The 24,382-nt window shown below is 38.8% G+C and overlaps 1 protein-coding gene across 1 annotated transcript; it reads left to right on the top strand.

Annotated features, from left to right (window-relative positions):
• The first annotated feature begins 1,271 nt into the window (after positions 1-1,271).
• LOC125378268 (probable inactive protein kinase DDB_G0270444) lies at positions 1,272-3,421 on the top strand. Its single transcript, XM_048393721.1, has 3 exons — positions 1,272-1,442; positions 2,147-2,577; positions 2,956-3,421. Exons 1-3 carry the CDS (start codon positions 1,272-1,274, stop codon positions 3,419-3,421), a joined length of 1,068 nt encoding a protein of 355 aa, XP_048249678.1.
• Positions 3,422-24,382: the final 20,961 nt, after the last annotated feature.

Below are 24,382 nucleotides of genomic sequence, written 5' to 3'. Positions count from 1 at the left end.
AAATACGCATACAATTACACGTTTAAGTTAAAAATATTTGCTATGTGAAAGGTATTATGTTAATATATAGAGAGCTGATACAGCAACAGAACAACACGAGAAAAGACACTTAAATTGATAGCGTCCTCATTGAATGGAATAAAAAATGTACTACTTGGCATTAAACTCTAGCTATGAACTATTCATTCATTGTGTAGAGATTGACTTTCCGTGTGACATTAAGTGGTCGGGATATGGGATACATGTATGGAAGATAGTATGTCCTTATTAATTGTTTTGGAAATTCAGGGAAATATCGTCTATCAAAAATATTTGATATATCATAACCGATCGCTTAGAAAGAATTCAGGATTAACAGTAAAATATATTCTTTTTTCATTGACTGTAGGTATTTTGTGTAAGTCCAGATCAACCAGGTTACACTGTAACTATATAATTATTAAACCTTGTGACTTAATATAAATATATTTTGAGGAAAATCAGAAGGATAATCTGTGCATTCATTTATGAAATCGGTTGTGAGGGAGTTTGGTTTAACGACCAAGGTAGTAAGAGTCAAGCAGTAGGGACACCTTGCTTGCAAGATAGGGCGTTATTCATCTGAGACTGTCGCGACCAGTACCAATCTCTCATTTATGCAATTTCATTCCAAATTAAATTACAAAAGGACAGAGCCGGACTCTCCCATGAAATGTAGAGTTTCCGGACCGGAAACTTATGACACTCGACATTTTATACTCCTCCTTTAAGCCCCGGTTTCAAAGGACAGGCAAATCCGTGTAAGATCTCAATTAAGCAATATTAATAATGATGTAGATTGAAGGAGAATATCTTCATTAGAAGCCTTTGTGGGATTTATACCCTGGGGTGAAATTGCAAGAATTTTGGTCAGTGATCTTTCAGCTGATGTTGTCCCGCTGACGGCTATGGAAGGGCTGGCGTCTTTTAGTGCGCTGCAGAGAGCTTTTAACGCAATTTGCGAGTCGTAGAGTCATTAAACACCCTGTACCCTGCTTCCGTACAGGAAACGTCCGCCATCAATACACGGAGCAACACATGGTTGATTGGCGTTTTAGATTTCCTACTGCACGATTCCTTGGCGTTAGCAAATGCCGGAGAAAAACATCAATACGTGGAAGCCGTTGCTCTCTCAGACGACTGGAGGGCTTTTAAAGAGGCATTCAAACAAAATGAAGTGATGCTATAAGCGACCTTTGCTCGGTGAATAATGATCGTCTGCTCTCACCAGAAGTCATTAGCAGCCGTCGCGCATGCGCAACGAAGCCCGTAACGACTTCCTCGCGCTTAATGAAGACCAGTGTTTCGCCTCGCGGACCACGATTGGCGCTGACTTGGTTGACACTGTTAATTTTGGCGAGCCAACACTTCGCGATGCTGTCGTTAATGGTTGGCTATTAGCTGCCTCTGAACCTAAAGCTCCCGTGAGACGACAAAGCATCATGGGAATGGCCCTCGTGTTTTCTTCAATTTCGCACAATTTCCCGCCACTTTCACCAATATAACCAACGCGAGCCTTTCCGCGCTAACCTTTAATAGGTTTGTCGCATTTGCCATTTTCCTCCAACAAATAATGATGAATAGCGAGCGATGCGACGTTTTATCTCATTAGTCAAGTTGATAAAAGGGTGGTGATAGTTTCATGCGATAGCGCCGCTAACTACCGCCTCCTTAGCGGCACAGTTAAGTGGATTGCAGAAGAGCGATCTAAACGCCCAGACGAAATTTTTCACTTGAATGTTTTTTGTTGACCTGGAAATGCTAGACGAGTTCCTCAGACATAATGGGACAGAACCAAATGATTAGAAACTTCGCTTCAGTATTGCTTTTCCAGTATTGAATTACAACAAAGGACCGAGGACGTATTTATTGTACTTCTCAATAAAATATAGGCAAGAGTTTATCAACGCCCTTGCTGTTACAAAAGACATACACTCCGAGCTGTATATACTGGAAGTGACTGTTTACGTCTGGAGCCCATTTCGTAAATGAGAACCGTGAACGGGTAACCACATAACTTATACTTACAGATTGATTAAAGTCGTAAAAGGGAGATCAAGAATACCACACCGCGAGAGAGAGAGAGAGAGATACTACAATAAAGGAAGAGCTCGAGACTACTACAAAGGAAGAGCTCGAGACTACTACAAAGCGAGAGATCGAGAATACAACAAAGCGAGAGATCGAAAATACTACAAAGCGAGAGATCGAGAATACTACAAAGCGAGAGATCGAGAATACTACAAAGCGAGAGATCGAGAATACTTCAAAGCGAGAGATCGAGAATACTACAAAGCGAGAGATCGAGAATACTACAAAGCGAGAGATCGAGAATACTTCAAAGGGAGAGATCGAGAATACTTCAAAGCAAGAGCTCGCGGACACTACAAAGCGAGAGATCGAGAATACTACAAAGCGAGAGATCGAGAATACTTCAAAGCAAGAGCTCGCGGACACTACAAAGCGAGAGATCGAGAACACTACAAAGGGAGAGATTGAGAATACTACAAAGCGAGAGATCGAGAATAGTTCAAAGCAAGAGCTCGAGAACACTACAAAGTAAGATATCGAGAATAGTTCAAAGCAAGAGCTTGAAAACACTACAAAGCGAGAGATCGAGAATACTACAAAGGGAGAGATCGAGAATACTACAAAGGAAGAGATCGAGAATAGTTCAAAGCGAGAGATCGAGAATATTACAAAGGAAGAGATCGAGAATACTACAAAGCAAGAGCTCGAGAACACTACAAAGCGAGAGATCGAGAATACAACAAAGCGAGAGATCGAGAATAGTTCAAAGCAAGAGCTCAGGAACACTACAAAGCGAGAGATCGAGAACACTACAAAGGGAGAGATCGAGAATACTACAAAGCGAGAGATCGAGAATAGTTCAAAGCAAGAGCTCGAGAACACTACAAAGTAAGATATCGAGAATAGTTCAAAGCAAGAGCTTGAAAACACTACAAAGCGAGAGATCGAGAATACTACAAAGGGAGAGATCGAGCATACTACAAAGGAAGAGATCGAGAATAGTTCAAAGCGAGAGATCGAGAATATTACAAAGGAAGAGATCGAGAATACTACAAAGCAAGAGCTCGAGAACACTACAAAGCGAGAGATCGAGAATACTACAAAGGAAGAGATCGAGAATACTACAAAGCAAGAGCTCGAGAACACTACAAAGCGAGAGATCGAGAATACAACAAAGGGAGAGATCGAGAATAGTTTAAAGCAAGAGCTCAGGAACACTACAAAGCGAGAGCTCGAGAACACTACAATGGGAGAGATTGAGAATACTACAAAGCAAGAGATCGAGAATAGTTCAAAGCAAGAGATCGAGAACACTACAAAGCAAGAGATCGAGAACACTACAAAGCAAGAGCTCGAGAACACTTCAAAGTAAGATATCGAGAATAGTTCAAAGCAAGAGCTTAAAAACACTACAAAGCAAGAGATCGAGAACACTACAAAGCAAGAGATCGAGAATACTACAAAGGAAGAGATCGAGAATAGTTCAAAGCAAGAGCTCGAGAACACTACAAAGCGAGAGATCGAGAATGCTACAAAGGAAGAGATCGAGAATGCTGCAAAGTAACTGATCGAGAATACTACAAAGCGAGAGATCGAGAATACTACAAAGGAAGAGATCGAGAATTCTACAAAGCAAGAGCCCGAGAACACTACAAAGCGAGAGATCGAGAATACTACAAAGGAAGAGATCAAGAATAGTTCAAAGCAAGAGCTCGAGAACACTACAGAGCGAGAGATAGAGTATACTACAAAGGAAGAGGTCGAGAATACTACAAAGGAAGAGATCGAGAATGCTGCAAAGGAACTGATCGAGAATACTACAAAGCGAGAGATCGAGAATACTACAAAGGAAGAGATCGAGAATAGTTCAAAGCAAGAGCTCGAGAACACTACAAAGCGAGAGATCGAGAATACTACAAAGGAAGAGATCGAGAATGCTGCAAAGTAACTGATCGAGAATACTACAAAGGAAGAGATCGAGAATACTACAAAAGAAGAGAACGAGAATACTACAAAGGGAGAGCTAGAGAATATTACAAAGGAAGAGATCGAGAATACTACAAACGAGAAGCTCGAGAATACTACAGAGCGAGAATATTGAGTTAACTATTTTTTAGTTTCACCTATCTTTAAGAGCTTAAGAACGAGATTATAACCATCTAATAGACAATTTACTCTCCGTTGAAATTCACATATTTGCACTCAGCAGTGAAATTGCACTCTGGGTAAACATGGTAGTCCAGTAGTCTTATAACGATGCCTGTATTCGACAGCCAGTTAGAGATGTTGTCAAGTGTTCTTGGCTGTCAAGTAATAATGTTTGCAATAAGTGTACTCGATAGTCGAGTAGTAATATCATGTAGCTATGTATGTACACGAACTTACATTAATGTTGTAGCTTTGTGAGTTATCTGAAGTTTCAATGTAGCTATGTGTGTAGTCGATAGCCCAGTAGTAATGTAGATATGTGAGTACTCGATAGCCCAGTAGTAATGTAGATATGTGTATTCTCGGCAGTCCAGTATTAATGTAGATATGTGTATTCTCGGCAGTCCAGTAGTAATGTAGATATGTGTATTCTCGGCAGTCCAGTATTAATGTAGATATGTGTATTCTCGGCAGTCCAGTATTAATGTAGATATGTGTATTCTCCGCAGTCCAGTAGTAATGTAGATATGTGTATTCTCGGCAGTCCAGTATTAATGTAGATATGTGTGTACCCGATAGCCCAGTATTAATGTAGATATGTGTATTCTCGGCAGTCCAGTTTTATTGTAGATATGTGTGTACCCGAAAGCCCAGTATTAATGTAGATATGTGTATTCTCGGCAGTCCAGTATTAATGTAGATATGTGTATTCTCGGCAGTCCAGTATTAATGTAGATATGTGTATTCTCGGCAGTCCAGTATTAATGTAGATATGTGTATTCTCGGCAGTCCAGTATTAATGTAGATATGTGTATTCTCGGCAGTCCAGTATTAATGTAGATATGTGTATTCTCGGCAGTCCAGTATTAATGTAGATATGTGTATTCTCGGCAGTCCAGTATTAATGTAGATATGTGTATTCTCGGCAGTCCAGTATTAATGTAGATATGTGTATTCTCGGCAGCCCAGTATTAATGTAGATACGTGTATTCTCGGCAGTCCAGTAGTTATGTAGATATGTGTATTCTCGGCAGTCCAGTATTAATGTAGATATGTGTATTCTCGGCAGTCCAGTATTAATGTAGATATGTGTATTCTCGGCAGTCCAGTAGTAATGTAGATATGTGTATTCTCGGCAGTCCAGTATTAATGTAGATATGTGTATTCTCGGCAGTCCAGTATTAATGTAGATATGTGTATTCTCGGCAGTCCAGTATTAATGTAGATATGTGTATTCTCGGCAGTCCAGTATTAATGTAGATATGTGTATTCTCGGCAGTCCAGTATTAATGTAGATATGTGTATTCTCGGCAGTCCAGTATTAATGTAGATATGTGTATTCTCGGCAGCCCAGTATTAATGTAGATATGTGTATTCTCGGCAGTCCAGTAGTAATGTAGATATGTGTATTCTCGGCAGTCCAGTATTAATGTAGATATATGTATTCTCGGCAGCCCAGTATTAATGTAGATATGTGTATTCTCGGCAGTCCAGTAGTAATGTAGATATGTGTATTCTCGGCAGTCCAGTATTAATGTAGATATGTGTGTACCCGATAGCCCAGTAGTAATGTAGATATGTGTATTCTCGGCAGCCTAGTAGTAATGTAGATATGTGTGTACCCGATAGTCGAGTTGTAATATCATGATGCTATGTATGTACCCGAACTTACAATAATGTAGCTTTGTGAGTTATCTGCAGTCAAGTTTCAATGTAGCTTTGTGTGTAGTCGATAGCCAAGTGTTAATGGAGCTATGCATATTCTCCGTAATCCAGTAGTAAACATTGTGTGTACTCAATAGTCCAGTAGTGATGTAGCTTTGTTCTCAATAGTCCAGTAGTGATGTAGATTTGTACTCAATATTCCAGTAGAGATGTACTTATATGTACTGCTCAATAGTCCAGTAGTGATGTAGATGTGTAATCAATAGTCCAGTAGTAATCAAACTTTGTGTGTACTCAACAGTTCAGTAGTGATGTAGATGTATACTCAATAGTCCAGTAGTGATGTACCTGTATGCACTTCTCAATTGTACAGTAGTGATGTAGCTACGTACTGCTCAATAGTCCTGTAGTTATGTAGCAATATGTACTACACAATATTCCAGCAGTGATATAGTTATGTGTATTCAATAGTCCAGTAGTGATTTAGCTACATGTACTTCTCAATACGCCAGTAGTGATGCAGCTGTGTATTCAATAGTCCAGTAGTAATGTAGCTATGTGTACTACTGAATAGCCAAGTAGTGATGTAGCTATATGTACTACTCAATAGTCCAGTAGTGACGTAGCTGTGTGCTCAATAGTCCAGTAATGATGTAACTATATGTACCACTCAATAGTCTAATAGTGATGTTGCTATTAGCACTACTCAGTAGTCCAGTAGTGATGTAGCTGTGTACTCAATAGTCCAATAATGATGCAGCTATATGTACTACTCAATAGACCAATAGTAATAAAGCTATGAGTACTACTCAATAATCCAGTTGTGTTGTAGCTATATGTACTAATCAATAGTCCTATAGTAATAAAGCCGTATGTACTGCCCAGTAGTCCAGTAGTGATGTAACGATATGTACTACTCACTAGTCCAATAGCAATAAAACTATATGTACTACTCAATACTCCCGTAGTGATGTAACGATATGTACTACTCCATAGTCCAATAGCAATAAACCTATATGTACTACTCAATACTCCCGTAGTAATGTAGCTATATGTACTACTCAATAGTCCAGTAGTGATGTAGCTATATGCACTTTCAATAATCCACTAGTGATGTAGCTATGTGTACTACTCAACTGTTCCGTAGTAATGTAGCTATATGTACTACTCGGTAGTCCAGTAGTGATGTAACGATATGTACTACTCACTAGTCCAGTAGTGATACAGATGTATTTACTACTCACTAGTCCAGTAGTTTTGTAGCTATATGTTCTACTCAGTAGTCCAGTAGTGATGTAGCTATATGTACTACTCAATTCTCCAGTAGGGATGTAGCTATATGTACTTTTCAATAGCCCCTTAGTGATGTAGCTATATGTACTACTCAGTAGTCCAGTAGTGATGTAGCTATATGTGCTACTCACTAGTCCGTTAGTGATGTAGATATATGTACTTTTCAATAGCCTCTTAGTGATGTAGCTATATGTACTACTCAATAGCCTCGTAGTAGTCCAGTAGTGATTTAGCTATATGTACTACTTAGTAGTCCAGTAGTGTTTTAGCTATATGTACTACTCAGTAGTCCAGTAGTTAGGTAGGTATGTAGTACTCAGTAGTCCAGTAGTGCTGTAGCTATATGTACTACTCACTAGTCCGGTAGTGATGTAGCTATATGTACCACTCAGTTATCCAGTAGTGGTGTAGTTATATGTACTACTCACTAGTCCAGGAGTAATATACCTATATGCACTTTCAATAATCCACTAGTGATGTAGCTATGTGTACTACTCAACTGTTCCGTAGTAATGTAGCTATATGTACTACTCGGTAGTCCAGTAGTGATGTAACGATATGTACTACTCACTAGTCCAGTAGTGATACAGATGTATTTACTACTCACTAGTCCAGTAGTTTTGTAGCTATATGTACTACTCAGTAGTCCAGTAGTGATGTAGCTATATGTACTACTCAATTCTCCAGTAGGGATGTAGCTATATGTACTTTTCAATAGCCCCTTAGTGATGTAGCTATATGTACTACTCAGTAGTCCAGTAGTTATGTAACGATCTGTACTACTCGTTAGTCCAGTAGTGATGCAGATGTATTTACTACTCACTAGTCCAGTAGTAATAAAGCTATGAGTACTACTCAATAATCCAGTTGTGTTGTAGCTATATGTACTAATCAATAGTCCTATAGTAATAAAGCCGTATGTACTGCCCAGTAGTCCAGTAGTGATGTAACGATATGTACTACTCACTAGTCCAATAGCAATAAAACTATATGTACTACTCAATACTCCCGTAGTGATGTAACGATATGTACTACTCCATAGTCCAATAGCAATAAACCTATATGTACTACTCAATACTCCCGTAGTAATGTAGCTATATGTACTACTCAATAGTCCAGTAGTGATGTAGCTATATGCACTTTCAATAATCCACTAGTGATGTAGCTATGTGTACTACTCAACTGTTCCGTAGTAATGTAGCTATATGTACTACTCGGTAGTCCAGTAGTGATGTAACGATATGTACTACTCACTAGTCCAGTAGTGATACAGATGTATTTACTACTCACTAGTCCAGTAGTTTTGTAGCTATATGTTCTACTCAGTAGTCCAGTAGTGATGTAGCTATATGTACTACTCAATTCACCAGTAGGGATGTAGCTATATGTACTTTTCAATAGCCCCTTAGTGATGTAGCTATATGTACTACTCAGTAGTCCAGTAGTGATGTAGCTATATGTGCTACTCACTAGTCCGTTAGTGATGTAGATATATGTACTTTTCAATAGCCTCTTAGTGATGTAGCTATATGTACTACTCAATAGCCTCGTAGTAGTCCAGTAGTGATTTAGCTATATGTACTACTTAGTAGTCCAGTAGTGTTTTAGCTATATGTACTACTCAGTAGTCCAGTAGTTAGGTAGGTATGTAGTACTCAGTAGTCCAGTAGTGCTGTAGCTATATGTACTACTCACTAGTCCGGTAGTGATGTAGCTATATGTACCACTCAGTTATCCAGTAGTGGTGTAGTTATATGTACTACTCACTAGTCCAGGAGTAATATACCTATATGCACTTTCAATAATCCACTAGTGATGTAGCTATGTGTACTACTCAACTGTTCCGTAGTAATGTAGCTATATGTACTACTCGGTAGTCCAGTAGTGATGTAACGATATGTACTACTCACTAGTCCAGTAGTGATACAGATGTATTTACTACTCACTAGTCCAGTAGTTTTGTAGCTATATGTACTACTCAGTAGTCCAGTAGTGATGTAGCTATATGTACTACTCAATTCTCCAGTAGGGATGTAGCTATATGTACTTTTCAATAGCCCCTTAGTGATGTAGCTATATGTACTACTCAGTAGTCCAGTAGTTATGTAACGATCTGTACTACTCGTTAGTCCAGTAGTGATGCAGATGTATTTACTACTCACTAGTCCAGTAGTGTTGTAGCTATATGCACTACTCAGTAGTCCAGTAGTGATGTAGCTATATGTGCTACTCACTAGTCCGGTAGTGATGTAGATATATGTACTTTTCAATAGCCTCTTAGTGATGTAGCTATATGTACTACTCAATAGCCTCGTAGTAGTCCAGTAGTGATGTAGCTATATGTACTACTTAGTAGTCCAGTAGTGTTTTAGCTATATGTACTACTCAGTAGTCCAGTAGTTAGGTAGATATATGTAGTACTCAGTAGTCCAGTAGTGCTGTAGCTATATGTACTACTCAGTAGTCAAGTAGTGATTTAGCTTTATGTACTACTCAGTAGTCCACTAGTGATGTAGCTATATGTACTACTCAGTAGTCTACTAGTGATGTAGCTATATGTACTACTCATTAGCCTGGTAGTGATGTAGCTATATGCCCTACTCAGTATTCCAGTAATGGTGTAGCTATATGTACTACTCAGTAGTCCAGTGGTGATGTAGCTATATGTACTACTCAGTAGTCTACTAGTGCTGTAGCTATATGTACTACTCATTAGCCTGGTAGTGATGTAGCTTTATGCACTACTCAGTATTCCAGTAGTGATGTAGCTATATGTACTACTCAGTAGTCCAGTGGTGATGTAGCTATATGTACTACTCAGTATTCCAGTAATGGTGTAGCTATATGTTCTACTCAGTAGTCAAGTAGTTATGTAACGATATGTACTACTCGCTAGTCCAGTAGTGATGCAGATGTATTTACTACTCACTAGTCCAGTAGTGTTGTAGCTATATGCACTACTCAGTAGTCCAGTAGTGATGTAGCTATATGTACTACTCAGTAGTCCAGTGGTGATGTAGCTATATGTACTACTCAGTAGTCTACTAGTGCTGTAGCTATATGTACTACTCATTAGCCTGGTAGTGATGTAGCTTTATGCACTACTCAGTATTCCAGTAGTGATGTAGCTATATGTACTACTCAGTAGTCCAGTGGTGATGTAGCTATATGTACTACTCAGTATTCCAGTAATGGTGTAGCTATATGTTCTACTCAGTAGTCAAGTAGTTATGTAACGATATGTACTACTCGCTAGTCCAGTAGTGATGCAGATGTATTTACTACTCACTAGTCCAGTAGTGTTGTAGCTATATGCACTACTCAGTAGTCCAGTAGTGATGTAGCTATATGTGCTACTCACTAGTCCGTTAGTGATGTAGATATATGTACTTTTCAATAGCCTCTTAGTGATGTAGCTATATGTACTACTCAATAGCCTCGTAGTAGTCCAGTAGTGATTTAGCTATATGTACTACTTAGTAGTCCAGTAGTGTTTTAGCTATATGTACTACTCAGTAGTCCAGTAGTTAGGTAGGTATGTAGTACTCAGTAGTCCAGTAGTGCTGTAGCTATATGTACTACTCACTAGTCCGGTAGTGATGTAGCTATATGTACCACTCAGTTATCCAGTAGTGGTGTAGTTATATGTACTACTCACTAGTCCAGGAGTAATATACCTATATGCACTTTCAATAATCCACTAGTGATGTAGCTATGTGTACTACTCAACTGTTCCGTAGTAATGTAGCTATATGTACTACTCAGTAGTCTACTAGTGATATAGCTATATGTACTACTCATTAGCCTGGTAGTGATGTAGCTATATGCACTACTCAGTATTCCAGTAGTGATGTAGCTATATGGACTACTCAGTATTCCAGTAATGGTGTAGCTGTATGTACCACTCAGTAGTCCAGTAGTTATGTAACGATATGTACTACTCACTAGTCCAGTAGTGATGTAACTATATGTACTACTCAGTAGTCCACTAGTGATGTAGCTATGTGTACTACTCAGTAGTCCACTAGTGATGTAACGATATGTACTACTCACTAGTCCAGTAGTGATGTAGCTTTATGTACTACTCAGTAGTCCACTAGTGATGTAGCTATAAGTACTACTCAATAGCCTCGTAGTGATGTAGCTATATGTACTACTCAGTAGTCCAGAAGTGATGTAACGATATGTACTACTCACTAGTCCAGTAGTGCTGTAGCTATATGTGCTACTCGCTAGTCCAGTAGTGCTGTAGCTATATGTACTACTCACTAGTCCAGTAGTGCTGTAGCTATATGTGCTACTCACTAGTCCAGTAGTGCTGTAGCTATATGTGCTACTCACTAGTCCGTTAGTCAGGTAACTATATGTACTACTCAGTAGTCCAGTAGTGATGTAACTATATGTGCTAATCAATAGTCCACTAGTGATGTCGCTGTGTGTATTTTCGGCAATCTAGTAGTGATGTAGCTGTGTGTGCTCTCAATAGCCCAGTAGTAATATAGCTATTTGACTCGATAGTCCAGTTGTGATAAATCTGTGTGGGCAATCAGTGATGTGGCGATGTGTACTGTAGTCCAGTGATGTGGCGATGTGGACTGTAGTCCAGTGATGAAGCGATAGGTACTGTAGTCCAGTGATGAGTATCTACGAAGCCCTTAGTTGAACGCTCACCTCGAAGTGAAAGGGATATAGTCCAACCCGCAACTGAGATATGCCATTCTAGTGTCAAACACACGAGTAATAACTGAGGGGGATCATGACCTCATAATGAAATAGAGGTCCAGTATTATGATTTTCCTGTCGGTAATCATGTTCCCCTCAGTGATGCTGGAAGCAAGGTGCACAACGAAATACGCCTCAAGTTTGCTTGAGCATGTCGGACCTAAATACTAGTATACGTTCTCCTTTGTGTCATGATGTAGATATACTACAGGTTTACTGGTATACTGGTAAACGTGTTTAATCCAATCAGAAATGTTTTTTTCAATCTCGAAATTGACATTCCATTATGTTCATTTTCTATACAATGAACGGTCATCTTGATATCCGCCTATATCAAATAATGGGTAGGTTCCTGGATACGATAATGCCACCAGACATAAACGTTATCCGTTCGGGTTGTATACAGACAAATATGCTATTACTACTTTCAGTATTTGCAAACAAACATGGCCCTGTAACTGTCTAGTGTCTAATTAACCATCAGTGCCTAATTTTACAGTTTGGGCAAATTTGGAGATAAAAAAATTGCGAAACTATTTATCGAGGACGCAAGCGGGATCGAGATCTATGCGACTTTGGGTCATTTCTACATTCTATAACAGTTTGATTTGGCCAAAATATGTCCGCCTTGTTTCATTTAGTGACTGCGTAGACATCTGATTGCATTTTGTACCATAAAGACACGCTAGGCAAACAAACGAGACATGGACAAGAGTAACTTCCCTTTGAAAAAGGGCAATAAGTCGTATGTAGCACAACCGTTCACAACCCCTTCGTACAACACGAAGCATTTTACAACCACTTTGTACATACACATAACAGTTTACAACCACTTTGTAAATACACGTAACAGTTTATAACCACTTTGTACATACACGTAACAGTTTACAACCACTTTGTTCATACACGTAGCAGTTTACAACCGCTTTGTACATACACGTATCAGTTTACAACCACTTTGTACATACACGTAACAGTTTACAACCACCTGTTCATAAACGTAGCAGTTTACAACCACTTGTACATACACGTAACATTTTTTAACCACTTTATACATACACGTAACAGTTTACAACCACTTTTGTACATACACGTAACAGTTTATAACCACTTTTTATATATTCGTAGCAGTTTACAACCACTTGTTCATACACGTAGCAGTTTAGAACCACTTGTACATACATGTAACAGTTTACAACCACGTGTACATACACGTAACAGTTTACAACCACTTGTACATACACGTAACAGTTAACAACCACTTGTACATACACGTAGCAGTTTACAACCACTTTGTACATACACGTAACAGTTTACAACCACCTGTTCATACACGTAGCAGTTTACAACCACTTGTTCATACAGGTAGCAGTTTACAACCACTTTGTACATACACATAACAGTTTACAACCACTTGTACATACACATAACAGTTTACAACCACTTGTACATACACATAACAGTTTACAACCACTTGTACATACACATAACAGTTTACAAACACTTGTACATACACGTAACAGTTTACAACCACTTGTACATACAGGTAGCAGTTTACAACCACTTATACATACACGTAACATTTTATGACCACTTTGTACATACACGTAACATTTTGTAACCACTTTGTACATACACGTAACAGTTTACAACCACTTGTACATACACGTGGCAGTTTACAACAACTTGTACATACACGTAACATTTTATAACCACTTTGTACATACACGTAACATTTTATAACCACTTTGTACATACCCGTTACAGTTTACAAACACTTGTTCATACAGGTAGCAGTTTACAACCACTTGTACTTACACGTAACAGTTTACAACCACTTGTACTTACACGTAACAGTTTACAACCACTTATACATACACGTAACAGTTTACAACCACTTATACATACACGTAACAGTTTACAACCTATTGTACATACACGTAACAGTTTACAACCACTTGTTCATACAGGTAGAAGTTTACAACCACTTATACATACACGTAACATTTTATCACCACTTTGTACATACACGTAACATTTTGTAACCACTTTGTACATACACGTAACAGTTTACAACCACTTGTACATACACGTGGCAGTTTACAACCACTTGTTCATACACATAACAGTTTACAACCACTTTTACATACACGTAGCAGTTCACAACCACTTGTACATACACGTAACAGTTTACAGCCACTTGTACATACACATAACAGTTTACAACCTATTGTACATACACGTAACAGTTTACAAACACTTGTACATACACGTAACAGTTTACAGCCACTTGTACATACACGTAGCAGTTTACAACCTATTGTACATACACGTAACAGTTTACAACCACTTTGTACATACACGTAGCAGTTCACAACCACTTGTACATGCACGTAGCAGTTTACAACCACTTGTACATACACGTAGCAGTTTACAGCCACTTGTACATACACGTTGCAGTTTACAAAACAGCTGTTTACAACTACTTTGTACACAGACGTTCAGAACAGCTTAACAACATCGTACCCAGCACATCATCATCACTGCGATTCATCTGATTAAAACCACTTTGTACGCAGCTATTCACAAACACGTCACACACAGATGTTCAAACAAACGTACACTGGTAACAGTGTTTGACGGGTAGTATAGGGGTACAATCTCTATTAACATGGAGAAAGAAGTTTAGCTTAGGTTGTACAGGTTAGAGGTAAATTGAGTGAGTGAGTTGTGTTTTACGCCACAAATAGCAATATTCCAGCATTATGACGACGGGGACACCAGAAATGGGCTTCACATGTGAGTGTGTGGGGAATGGAGTCGGGGCGTGATGCGTGACAGGCGAACGCTGTAACCACTAGGCTACCTGACGGGATTGCCTAAAAGTCGAGCCAAGAAAAATCGGGCCGGGCCGGGCCAGCGGGTAATACTAAAAATGGATTGCAGAATAATAAAACGAAACGCGCATATCTTGGCAGATCTCAAATGTCCACAAACGTATAGTTTTGCTCATTTAATTGAGTTTGAACAAAAATGCACCTTCAACAATGTAATTAACTGATGATTATGACTGCATATCGTGAGTCTCGTAGAAAAGTCAGTGTCTTGACTGTGTGTATTCTTTGATTAGAATGCTTCTCACCGACCTTAGCGTGTAGGGGTGTGATGTCCTGGGCAGGAAACGACAGTGTGTTGACTACTCTTCTTTCATTAATTAACGTGTTAAGGTAATTAACCTTTACTAATTCGTGTTAAACCAACACAGGATGTTTTCTGGAAGGGGATATTCGCGAATGTCAAAGGACTGACACGACACGTGTTAATAACTGTCCAAGCACTTCTAAAGTTCCTAACATTATTTATATCTAAAGACTAGTCATATATCTAATTATTTACCACTTTATTGTCTCATATTTCAGTAGTTAAAGAAAACTCAGAGCTCAAAGTGAAGCCTTTTTCACTCTACATTCTCAACATAGTCTCTATCAGAAGTGTTTGGCTTGTGTTGGGTCCGACTTGGCCCGGGCGGTCAAAATGCACTTTCAACACACAAATGTATCATCAAATATCTTTAAATCTATAGACGAGCATTATATCTACCTATATACCACTTTATAGTGTCTCAGTTCACTGCATTTTAAGAAAACAAGGTGCTCAAAGTGAAGCCCTTTTCCCCTTTTCCCCTTTTCCCCAGATGTATCATCAAATGGATTCACCTCTATAGATTAGTATTATATCTACCTATACACCACTTAATAATGTCACAGATGGCTGTACTTAAAGAAAACAAGGTGCTCAAAGTGAAGCCCTTTTCCCCTCTACATTCTCAACATAGTCTCTATCAGAAGTGTTTGGCTTGTGTTGGGTCCGACTTGGCCCGGGCGGTCATAATCAACTTTAAACACACAGATGTATCTTCAAATGTATTTACATCTATAGATTAGTGTTATATCTACCTAAACACCACCTTATAATGTCACGGTACATCGTATTTAAAGAATACAAGGTGCTCAAAGTGAAGCATTGTTACTGTATTTTCTTAAAAAAATCTATGTCAGAAGTGTTCGGTCCGACTTGGCCCGGGCTGTCAAAATCAACTTAAACCTCACAGATGTATCATCAAATGGATTCACATCTATAGATTAGTATTATATCTACCTATACACCACTTAATAATGTCACAGATTGCAGTATTTATAGAAAACCAGGTGCTCAAAGTGAAGCCCTTTTCCCCTCTACATTCTCCACATAGTCTCTATCAGAAGTGTTTGGCTTGTGTTGGGTCCGACTTGGCCCGGGCTGTCAAAATCAACTTAAACCTCACAGATGTATCATCAAATGGATTCACATCTATAGATTAGTACTATATCTACCTAAATACACTTTAAAATGTCACAGATGGCTGTACTTAAAGAAAACAAGGTTCTCAAAGTGAAGCCCTTTTCCCCTCTACATTCTCAACATAGTCTCTATCAGAAGTGTTTTGCTTGTGTTGGGTCCGACTTGGCCCGGGCGGTCATAATCAACTTTAAACACACAGATCTATCTTCAAATGTGTTTACATCTATAGATTAGTGTTATATCTACCTATACACCACTTTATAATGTCACAGATTGCAGTATTTTTAGAAAACAAGGTGCTCAAAGTGAAGCCCTTTTCCCCTCTACATTCTCCACATAGTCTCTTTCAGAAGTGTTTGGCTTGTGTTGGGTCCGACTTGGCCCGGGCGGTCATAATCAACTTTAAACACACAGATCTATCTTCAAATGTATTTACATCTATAGATTAGTGTTATATCTACCTATACATCACTTCATAATGTCCAGGTGTATCGCATTTAAAGAAATCTGCGCCGTTAAAGTGAAGCATTTTTACTGTATTTTCTTTAAAAAATCCAAGTCATAAATGTTCGGTCCGACTTGGCCCGGGCTGTTAAAATCAACTTAAACCTCACAGATGTATCATCAAATGGATTCACATCTATAGATTAGTGTTATATCTACCTATACACCACCTTATAATGTCACGGTACATCGTATTTAAAGAATACAAGGTGCTCAAAGTGAAGCATTGTAATCAAAGGACGAGTGTAGCGTCAATAGGATGTAGGCTCTGGAGTTAACAGCGGTCTCGGACCTCGGTTTTACGTCTCATCCGAAAGACTAGGTAACAAAGCTGCTACTGTTAGGGAGTATATAGTTATATATTACTGTAAGGTGTCACTAACTGATGTGCAAAACGTAAACCAGTTATTAGTATCATTTCATACAAAAAAGGAATTAAAGATCAAAAACTAAATATACTGACTATCAAGGTGTACAGATTAAGTGCCAAGAAAATCCGGAAATGGTGCTGTGAAGTTGTAACATTTTTTAAAGAAAATACAGTAAAAATTCTTCACTTTAACGGCGCAGATTTATTTAAATGCGATACACCTGGACATTATAAAGTGGTGTATAGGTAGGTATAATACTAATCTATAGATGTAAACACATTTAAAGATACATATGTGTGTTTAAAGTTGATTTTGACCGCCCGGGCCAAGTCGGACCCAACACAAGCCAAACACTTCTGATAGAGACTATGTTGAGAATGTAGAGGGAAAAGGGCTTCACTTTGAGCACCTTGTTTCCTTTAAGTACAGCCATCTGTGACATTATATAGTGGTATTTAGGTAGATATTGTACTAATCAATAGATGTGAATCCATTTCATGATACATCTGTGAGGTTTAAGTTGATTTTAACAGCCCGGGCCAGGTCGGACCGAACATTTCTGACTTGGATTTTTTAAAGAAAATACAGTAAAAATGCTTCACTTTAACGGCGCAGATTTATTTAAATGCGATACACCTGGACATTATAAAGTGGTGTATAGGTAGATATAATACTAATCTATAGATGTGAATCCATTTGATGATACATCTGTGAGGTTTAAGTTGATTTTAACAGCCCGGGCCAAGTCGGACCGAACATTTCTGACTTGGATTTTTTAAAGAAAATACAGTAAAAATGCTTCACTTTAACGGCGCAGATTTATTTAAATGCGATACACCTGGACATTATAAAGTGGTGTATAGGTAGATATAATACTAATCTATAGATGTGAATCCATTTGATGATACATCTGTGAGGTTTAAGTTGATTTTAACAGCCCGGGCCAAGTCGGACCCAACACAAGCCAAACACTTCTGATAGAGACTATGTTGAGAATGTAGAGGGAAAAGTGCTTCACTTGGAGCCCCTTGTTTTCTTTAAGTACAGCCATCTGTGACATTATAAAGTGGTGTATAGGTAGATATAATACTAATCTAAAGATGTGAATCCATTTGATGATACATGTGTGAGGTTTACGTTGATTTTAACAGCCCGGGCCAGGTCGGACCGAACATTTCTGACTTGGATTTTCTTAAGAAAATACAGTAAAAATGCTTCACTTTAAGGGCGCAGATTTCTTTAAATGCGATACACTTGGACATTATAAAGTGGTGTATAGGTAGATATAACACTAATCTATAGATGTAAACACATGTGAAGATACATATGTGTGTTTAAAGTTGATTTTGACCGCCCGGGCCAAGTCGGACCCAACACAAGCCAAACACTTCTGATAGAGACTATGTTGAGAATGTAGAGGGGAAAAGTGCTTCACTTGGAGCCCCTTGTTTTCTTTAAGTACAGCCATCTGTGACATTATAAAGTGGTGTATAGGTAGATATAATACAAATCTAAAGATGTGAATCCATTTGATGATACATCTGTGAGGTTTAAGTTGATTTTAACAGCCCGGGCCAAGTCGGATCGAACATTTCTGACTTGGATTTTTTAAAGAAAATACAGTAAAAATGCTTCACTTTAACGGCGCAGATTTATTTAAATGCGATACACCTGGACATTATAAAGTGGTGTATAGGTAGATATTATACTAATCTATAGATGTAAACACATTTGAAGATACATATGTGTGTTTAAAGTTGATTTTGACCGCCCGGGCCAAGTCGGACCCAACACAAGCCAAACACTTCTGATAGAGACTATGTTGAGAATGTAGAGGGGAAAAGTGCTTCACTTGGAGCCCCTTGTTTTCTTTAAGTACAGCCATCTGTGACATTATAAAGTGGTGTATAGGTAGATATAATACTAATCTATAGATGTGAATCCATTTGATGATACATGTGTGAGGTTTAAGTTGATTTTAACAGCCCGGGCCAGGTCGGACCGAACATTTCTGACTTGGATTTTCTTAAGAAAATACAGTAAAAATGCTTCACTTTAAGGGCGCAGATTTCTTTAAATGCGATACACTTGGACATTATAAAGTGGTGTATAGGTAGATATAACACTAATCTATAGATGTAAACACATTTGAAGATACATATGTGTGTTTAAAGTTGATTTTGACCGCCCGGGCCAAGTCGGACCCAACACAAGCCAAACACTTCTGATAGAGACTATGTTGAGAATGTAGAGGGGAAAAGTGCTTCACTTGGAGCCCCTTGTTTTCTTTAAGTACAGCCATCTGTGACATTATAAAGTGGTGTATAGGTAGATATAATACTAATCTATAGATGTGAATCCATTTGATGATACATCTGTGAGGTTTAAGTTGATTTTAACAGCCCGGGCCAAGTCGGACCGAACATTTCTGACTTGGATTTTTTAAAGAAAATACAGTAAAAATGCTTCACTTTAACGGCGCAGATTTATTTAAATGCGATACACCTGGACATTATAAAGTGGTGTATAGGTCGATATTATACTAATCTATAGATGTAAACACATTTGAAGATACATATGTGTGTTTAAAGTTGATTTTGACCGCCCGGGCCAAGTCGGACCCAACACAAGCCAAACACTTCTGATAGAGACTATGTTGAGAATGTAGAGGGGAAAAGTGCTTCACTTGGAGCCCCTTGTTTTCTTTAAGTACAGCCATCTGTGACATTATAAAGTGGTGTATAGGTAGATATAATACTAATCTATAGATGTGAATCCATTTGATGATACATGTGTGAGGTTTAAGTTGATTTTAACAGCCCGGGCCAAGTCGGACCGAACATTTCTGACTTGGATTTTCTTAAGAAAATACAGTAAAAATGCTTCACTTTAACGGCGCAGATTTCTTTAAATGCGATACATTTGGACATTATAAAGTGGTGTATAGGTAGATATAACACTAATCTATAGATGTAAACACATTTGAAGATACATATGTGTGTTTAAAGTTGATTTTGACCGCCCGGGCCAAGTCGGACCCAACACAAGCCAAACACTTCTGATAGAGACTATGTTGAGAATGTAGAGGGGAAAAGTGCTTCACTTGGAGCCCCTTGTTTTCTTTAAGTACAGCCATCTGTGACATTATAAAGTGGTGTATAGGTAGATATAATACTAATCTATAGATGTGAATCCATTTGATGATACATCTGTGAGGTTTAAGTTGATTTTAACAGCCCGGGCCAAGTCGGACCGAACATTTCTGACTTGGATTTTTTAAAGAAAATACAGTAAAAATGCTTCACTTTAACGGCGCAGATTTATTTAAATGCGATACACCTGGACATTATAAAGTGGTGTATAGGTCGATATTATACTAATCTATAGATGTAAACACATTTGAAGATACATATGTGTGTTTAAAGTTGATTTTGACCGCCCGGGCCAAGTCGGACCCAACACAAGCCAAACACTTCTGATAGAGACTATGTTGAGAATGTAGAGGGGAAAAGTGCTTCACTTGGAGCCCCTTGTTTTCTTTAAGTACAGCCATCTGTGACATTATAAAGTGGTGTATAGGTAGATATAATACTAATCTATAGATGTGAATCCATTTGATGATACATCTGTGAGGTTTAAGTTGATTTTGACCGCCCGGGCCAAGTCGGACCGAACACTTCTGACATATTTTCCTAAGAAAATACAGTAACAATGCTTCACTTTGAGCACCTTGTATTCTTTAAATACGATGTACCGTGACATTATAAAGTGGTGTATAGGTAGATATAACACTAATCTATAGATGTAAATACATTTGAAGATACATCTGTGCGTTTAAAGTAGATTTTGACCGTCCGGGCCAAGTCGGACCCAACACAAGCCAAACACTTCTGATAGAGACTATGTTGAGAATGTAGAGGAGAAAAGGGCTTCACTTTGAGCCCCTTGTTTTCTATAAATACTGCGATCTGTGACATTATAAATTGGTGTATAGGTAGATATAACACTAATCTATAGATGTAATCACAGTTGAAGATACATCTGTGTGTTTAAAGTTGATTTTGACCGCCCGGGCCAAGTCGGACCGATCACTTCTAACAGGGATTCTCTCAAGAAAATACAGTAAAAGAGCTTGACTTTAACGGCCCAGTTTTCTTTGAATGCGATATACTGTGACATTATAAAGTTGTATATAGGTAGATATAATGCTAGTGTATAGATTTAAAGACATTTGATGATACATTTGTGTGTTTAAAGTAGATATTGACCGCCCGGGCCAAGTCGGACCCAACACAAGCCAAATACTTCTGATAGAGACTATGTTGAGAATGTAGAGGGAAAAGGGCTTCACTTTGAGCCCCTTGTTTTATATAAATACTGCGATCTGTGACATTATAAAGTGGTGTATATGTAGATATAACACTAATCTATAGAGGTAATCACATTTGAAAATACATCTGTCTGTTTAAAGTTGATTTTGACAGCCCGGGCCAAGTCGGAGCGAACTGTGTGACTGTTGAGAGTATAGGGAGAAGAGGTCTACTTTAACCATCGTGTCTGCTTTAAATACGATGAACAGTGACGTTATAAAGTTGTATTTACTTAGATATAGTACGTTCCTACAATATAAACGCTATGCCGACATTTGAAATTCGTATCACGATAGCTAGAAGTATTTGATACGTGTCAAATCTTATTTCGTTTAACGATTGCTCTTTTACATGTTACCTAGATCAGCGACGCTAACACATAGCTCCACTTTCTAGTTTTTAAGTGATTTACTCCGAATTACTTAATTATGCTGCACGTTTTGGATTGGTGATTGTTCAGTAGTGTCATGTGTATATGTTGCATCAATAATATGTATATATGATCGCCGATAATGAAGTAATTAGCCAATAACACTTTGGCCCGTCTTGGCCCGGCCCGGCCCGACTTTTAGGCAATCCCCTACCTGACCGCCCCTGAGAGATATGTTGCACACATTTTACGGAATATCAGTTGAATTGTTAGAGGACATTTCAGCGAAGCACTCACAACTATAGGTCAACATTTGATAACATTTCTAATTGGAATTGAGTACAGGGCTTCTTGGGGATGAAGGGGGCATCTCCGGGGTCACTCCAACGACACGTTTGTCAGTAAATTCAACTGATGACTAGTTCGCGTGAGTTGTTCGGATTGTGGCCTTTGTTCCACACTTAGCCTCGGTAATAGATTCAATTAAATTGCAATTCCTAGGTCAATTCCTTCCCTGTTGTCCTCCTGATCCGATCACATAAAGTAGATCCGCTCAGCAATTATTGCCAGGATGAGACTGAGTTTATTTGAACATTGACAAAATCTTTAAGGCTATCCGGTATTAATTGTGGCCTGATTTAATTAGCAGTCAATCAATTATTTTGCCCCCTCCCCTTTCCGTGATCAACATATGCAATCAATATCATATTTCAGATGCAATTTAGGATTGGTCCCTCTTTTATCGTGTTCTCCGACACTTGCAATCCCGGAGCAATTCCACAAGCAATTGCCTTGTCATTCAATTGAAATATAGAGTTTCACTCCTTTAAATCGCACGATGAACAGCCCGTCTCGTCAGTTCCTAAAACAAAGTAAAATACATTAATATGAAATCCATGTACATGTTAGTGTGGCATTTAAAACAAACAATATCTATAACCATAAACCATCAAGTATTACATCTAATCAATAAACGAATCGCGTGACTAAGCCAAGGTGTCCATGTTAGCGTGGCAGTGTTAAATGTAGACGACTAACTCGGAAGGATTAACACAATGTACAATGAAAGCTGTTGGTAGAATATCACATGTATCATAACATCTGTGGAATCAGTGAGTACATGCTCAAACATACGATATACATGTAGTTTAATAAGGGCATATACATGGTGTGTGATTGTAGCCTGTATCATATGATGATCAGAAGTGTGACAGATAGAAGCAGGAAGTTAAGAACTCCTTACGGTGCACGTGTAATATATGGGCACCATCGTTATGTATTTCTATATTGATCATGACAGGCGTATCCGTTGTACACTTATATTCTCTATCATCTACCTCAACCAGCCTAAGCAAGCCGTTCACACAGCCTTTTACAGAAGTGGTACACTTGCGGGCTTGATTGCCTCATTTCCACACCCTGAACACCACAAAGTTACATGATGAAAGCCGACACTATGCTAATATGGCAGCGCTTCGCCGGGCAGGGCTTGCAACATCGCTGCTTAATCAGGGCTTATCATCATGTCTTTGTGTGAATTTCACAGTTACAATGAACCCTTGCGTGTTGTTCTGTCCACCTTTCACCAGGGAACACTCTGTCTTCAGTCAGTTTTATTTGTTGCCTTTTGCTTCACAAAATGTTTTAGCAGTGACAATCATTTTTGCTAGCTATTTTGGATATCGTATGAGTTATGGGTATTCTCTGAACGATATTCTTTTCTGGCATGATGTTTGCTAAACACAAGCTTAAGGGTACATTGCCGTTGGGCATCCATGCTTGGCAGATGTGAATAAGAAATTGTGTCATGAGTATTCTGGAAACTGACAGTTTTACATCCATCCTTCCTCATCAACTTTTAAGTTCATGGTGTAGCCAGTCCTGAACTGTTGAAATGTGATATGGTAGTATAGGACACTGGCATATCCAATGCTAATTAGCATTGTTCTAGATTTCCGCTAGAGTTGCAGTGCGCCTAGTCAACACCAGTCCCAACTGCGTGGACTGTTGACCAACTGGGCTGCCCCACACGGCCTGGCTGCAGTGCCAGTGTCCCTCACCCGTCTGTGTCTGTGCAAACACTTCAAGCCACTGCCTTGTTATTCCGGGTCCTTCCCATATAGCATGACGCCGTAAAACAGCTGTGGCTGTGTTGACCGTAGCGAAACATAAGGTGACCTTCGTCAAGTAGGAATTTTGCTTGTATGCAATGGTTTGTTTTGAAAAAAGGCTTGATTTTCTCATATCACTCCCGTATCACAGTGCTTGGTAGATTCTTTGATGCAGAATACATTTCTAAATACTTCACAATAAATGCTTTCACCTTATGGTGTTCAGAGTTTGTTGTTATCGGGGAATACCACAAGGGCATGTAGTTGAGGTAGATGTTAATGGAGGACGTCTTTGGGGTAAATGCTACTGAAGGACGTCGTTGAGGTAGATGCTACATGGGATATAGTTCAGGTAGATACTACTGAGGATGTCGTTGAGTTAGATGCTGCTGGAGAACGTCTTAGCGGTAGCTACAACTGGGAATGTAATTAAGGTAG

The sequence above is a fragment of the Haliotis rufescens genome, unplaced genomic scaffold, assembly GCF_023055435.1.
Source record: "Haliotis rufescens isolate VD_foot unplaced genomic scaffold, xgHalRufe1.0.p SCAF_12, whole genome shotgun sequence".
NCBI classification, from domain to species: domain Eukaryota; kingdom Metazoa; phylum Mollusca; class Gastropoda; order Lepetellida; family Haliotidae; genus Haliotis; species Haliotis rufescens.
This window is presented reverse-complemented; position numbering and strand designations above follow the sequence as displayed.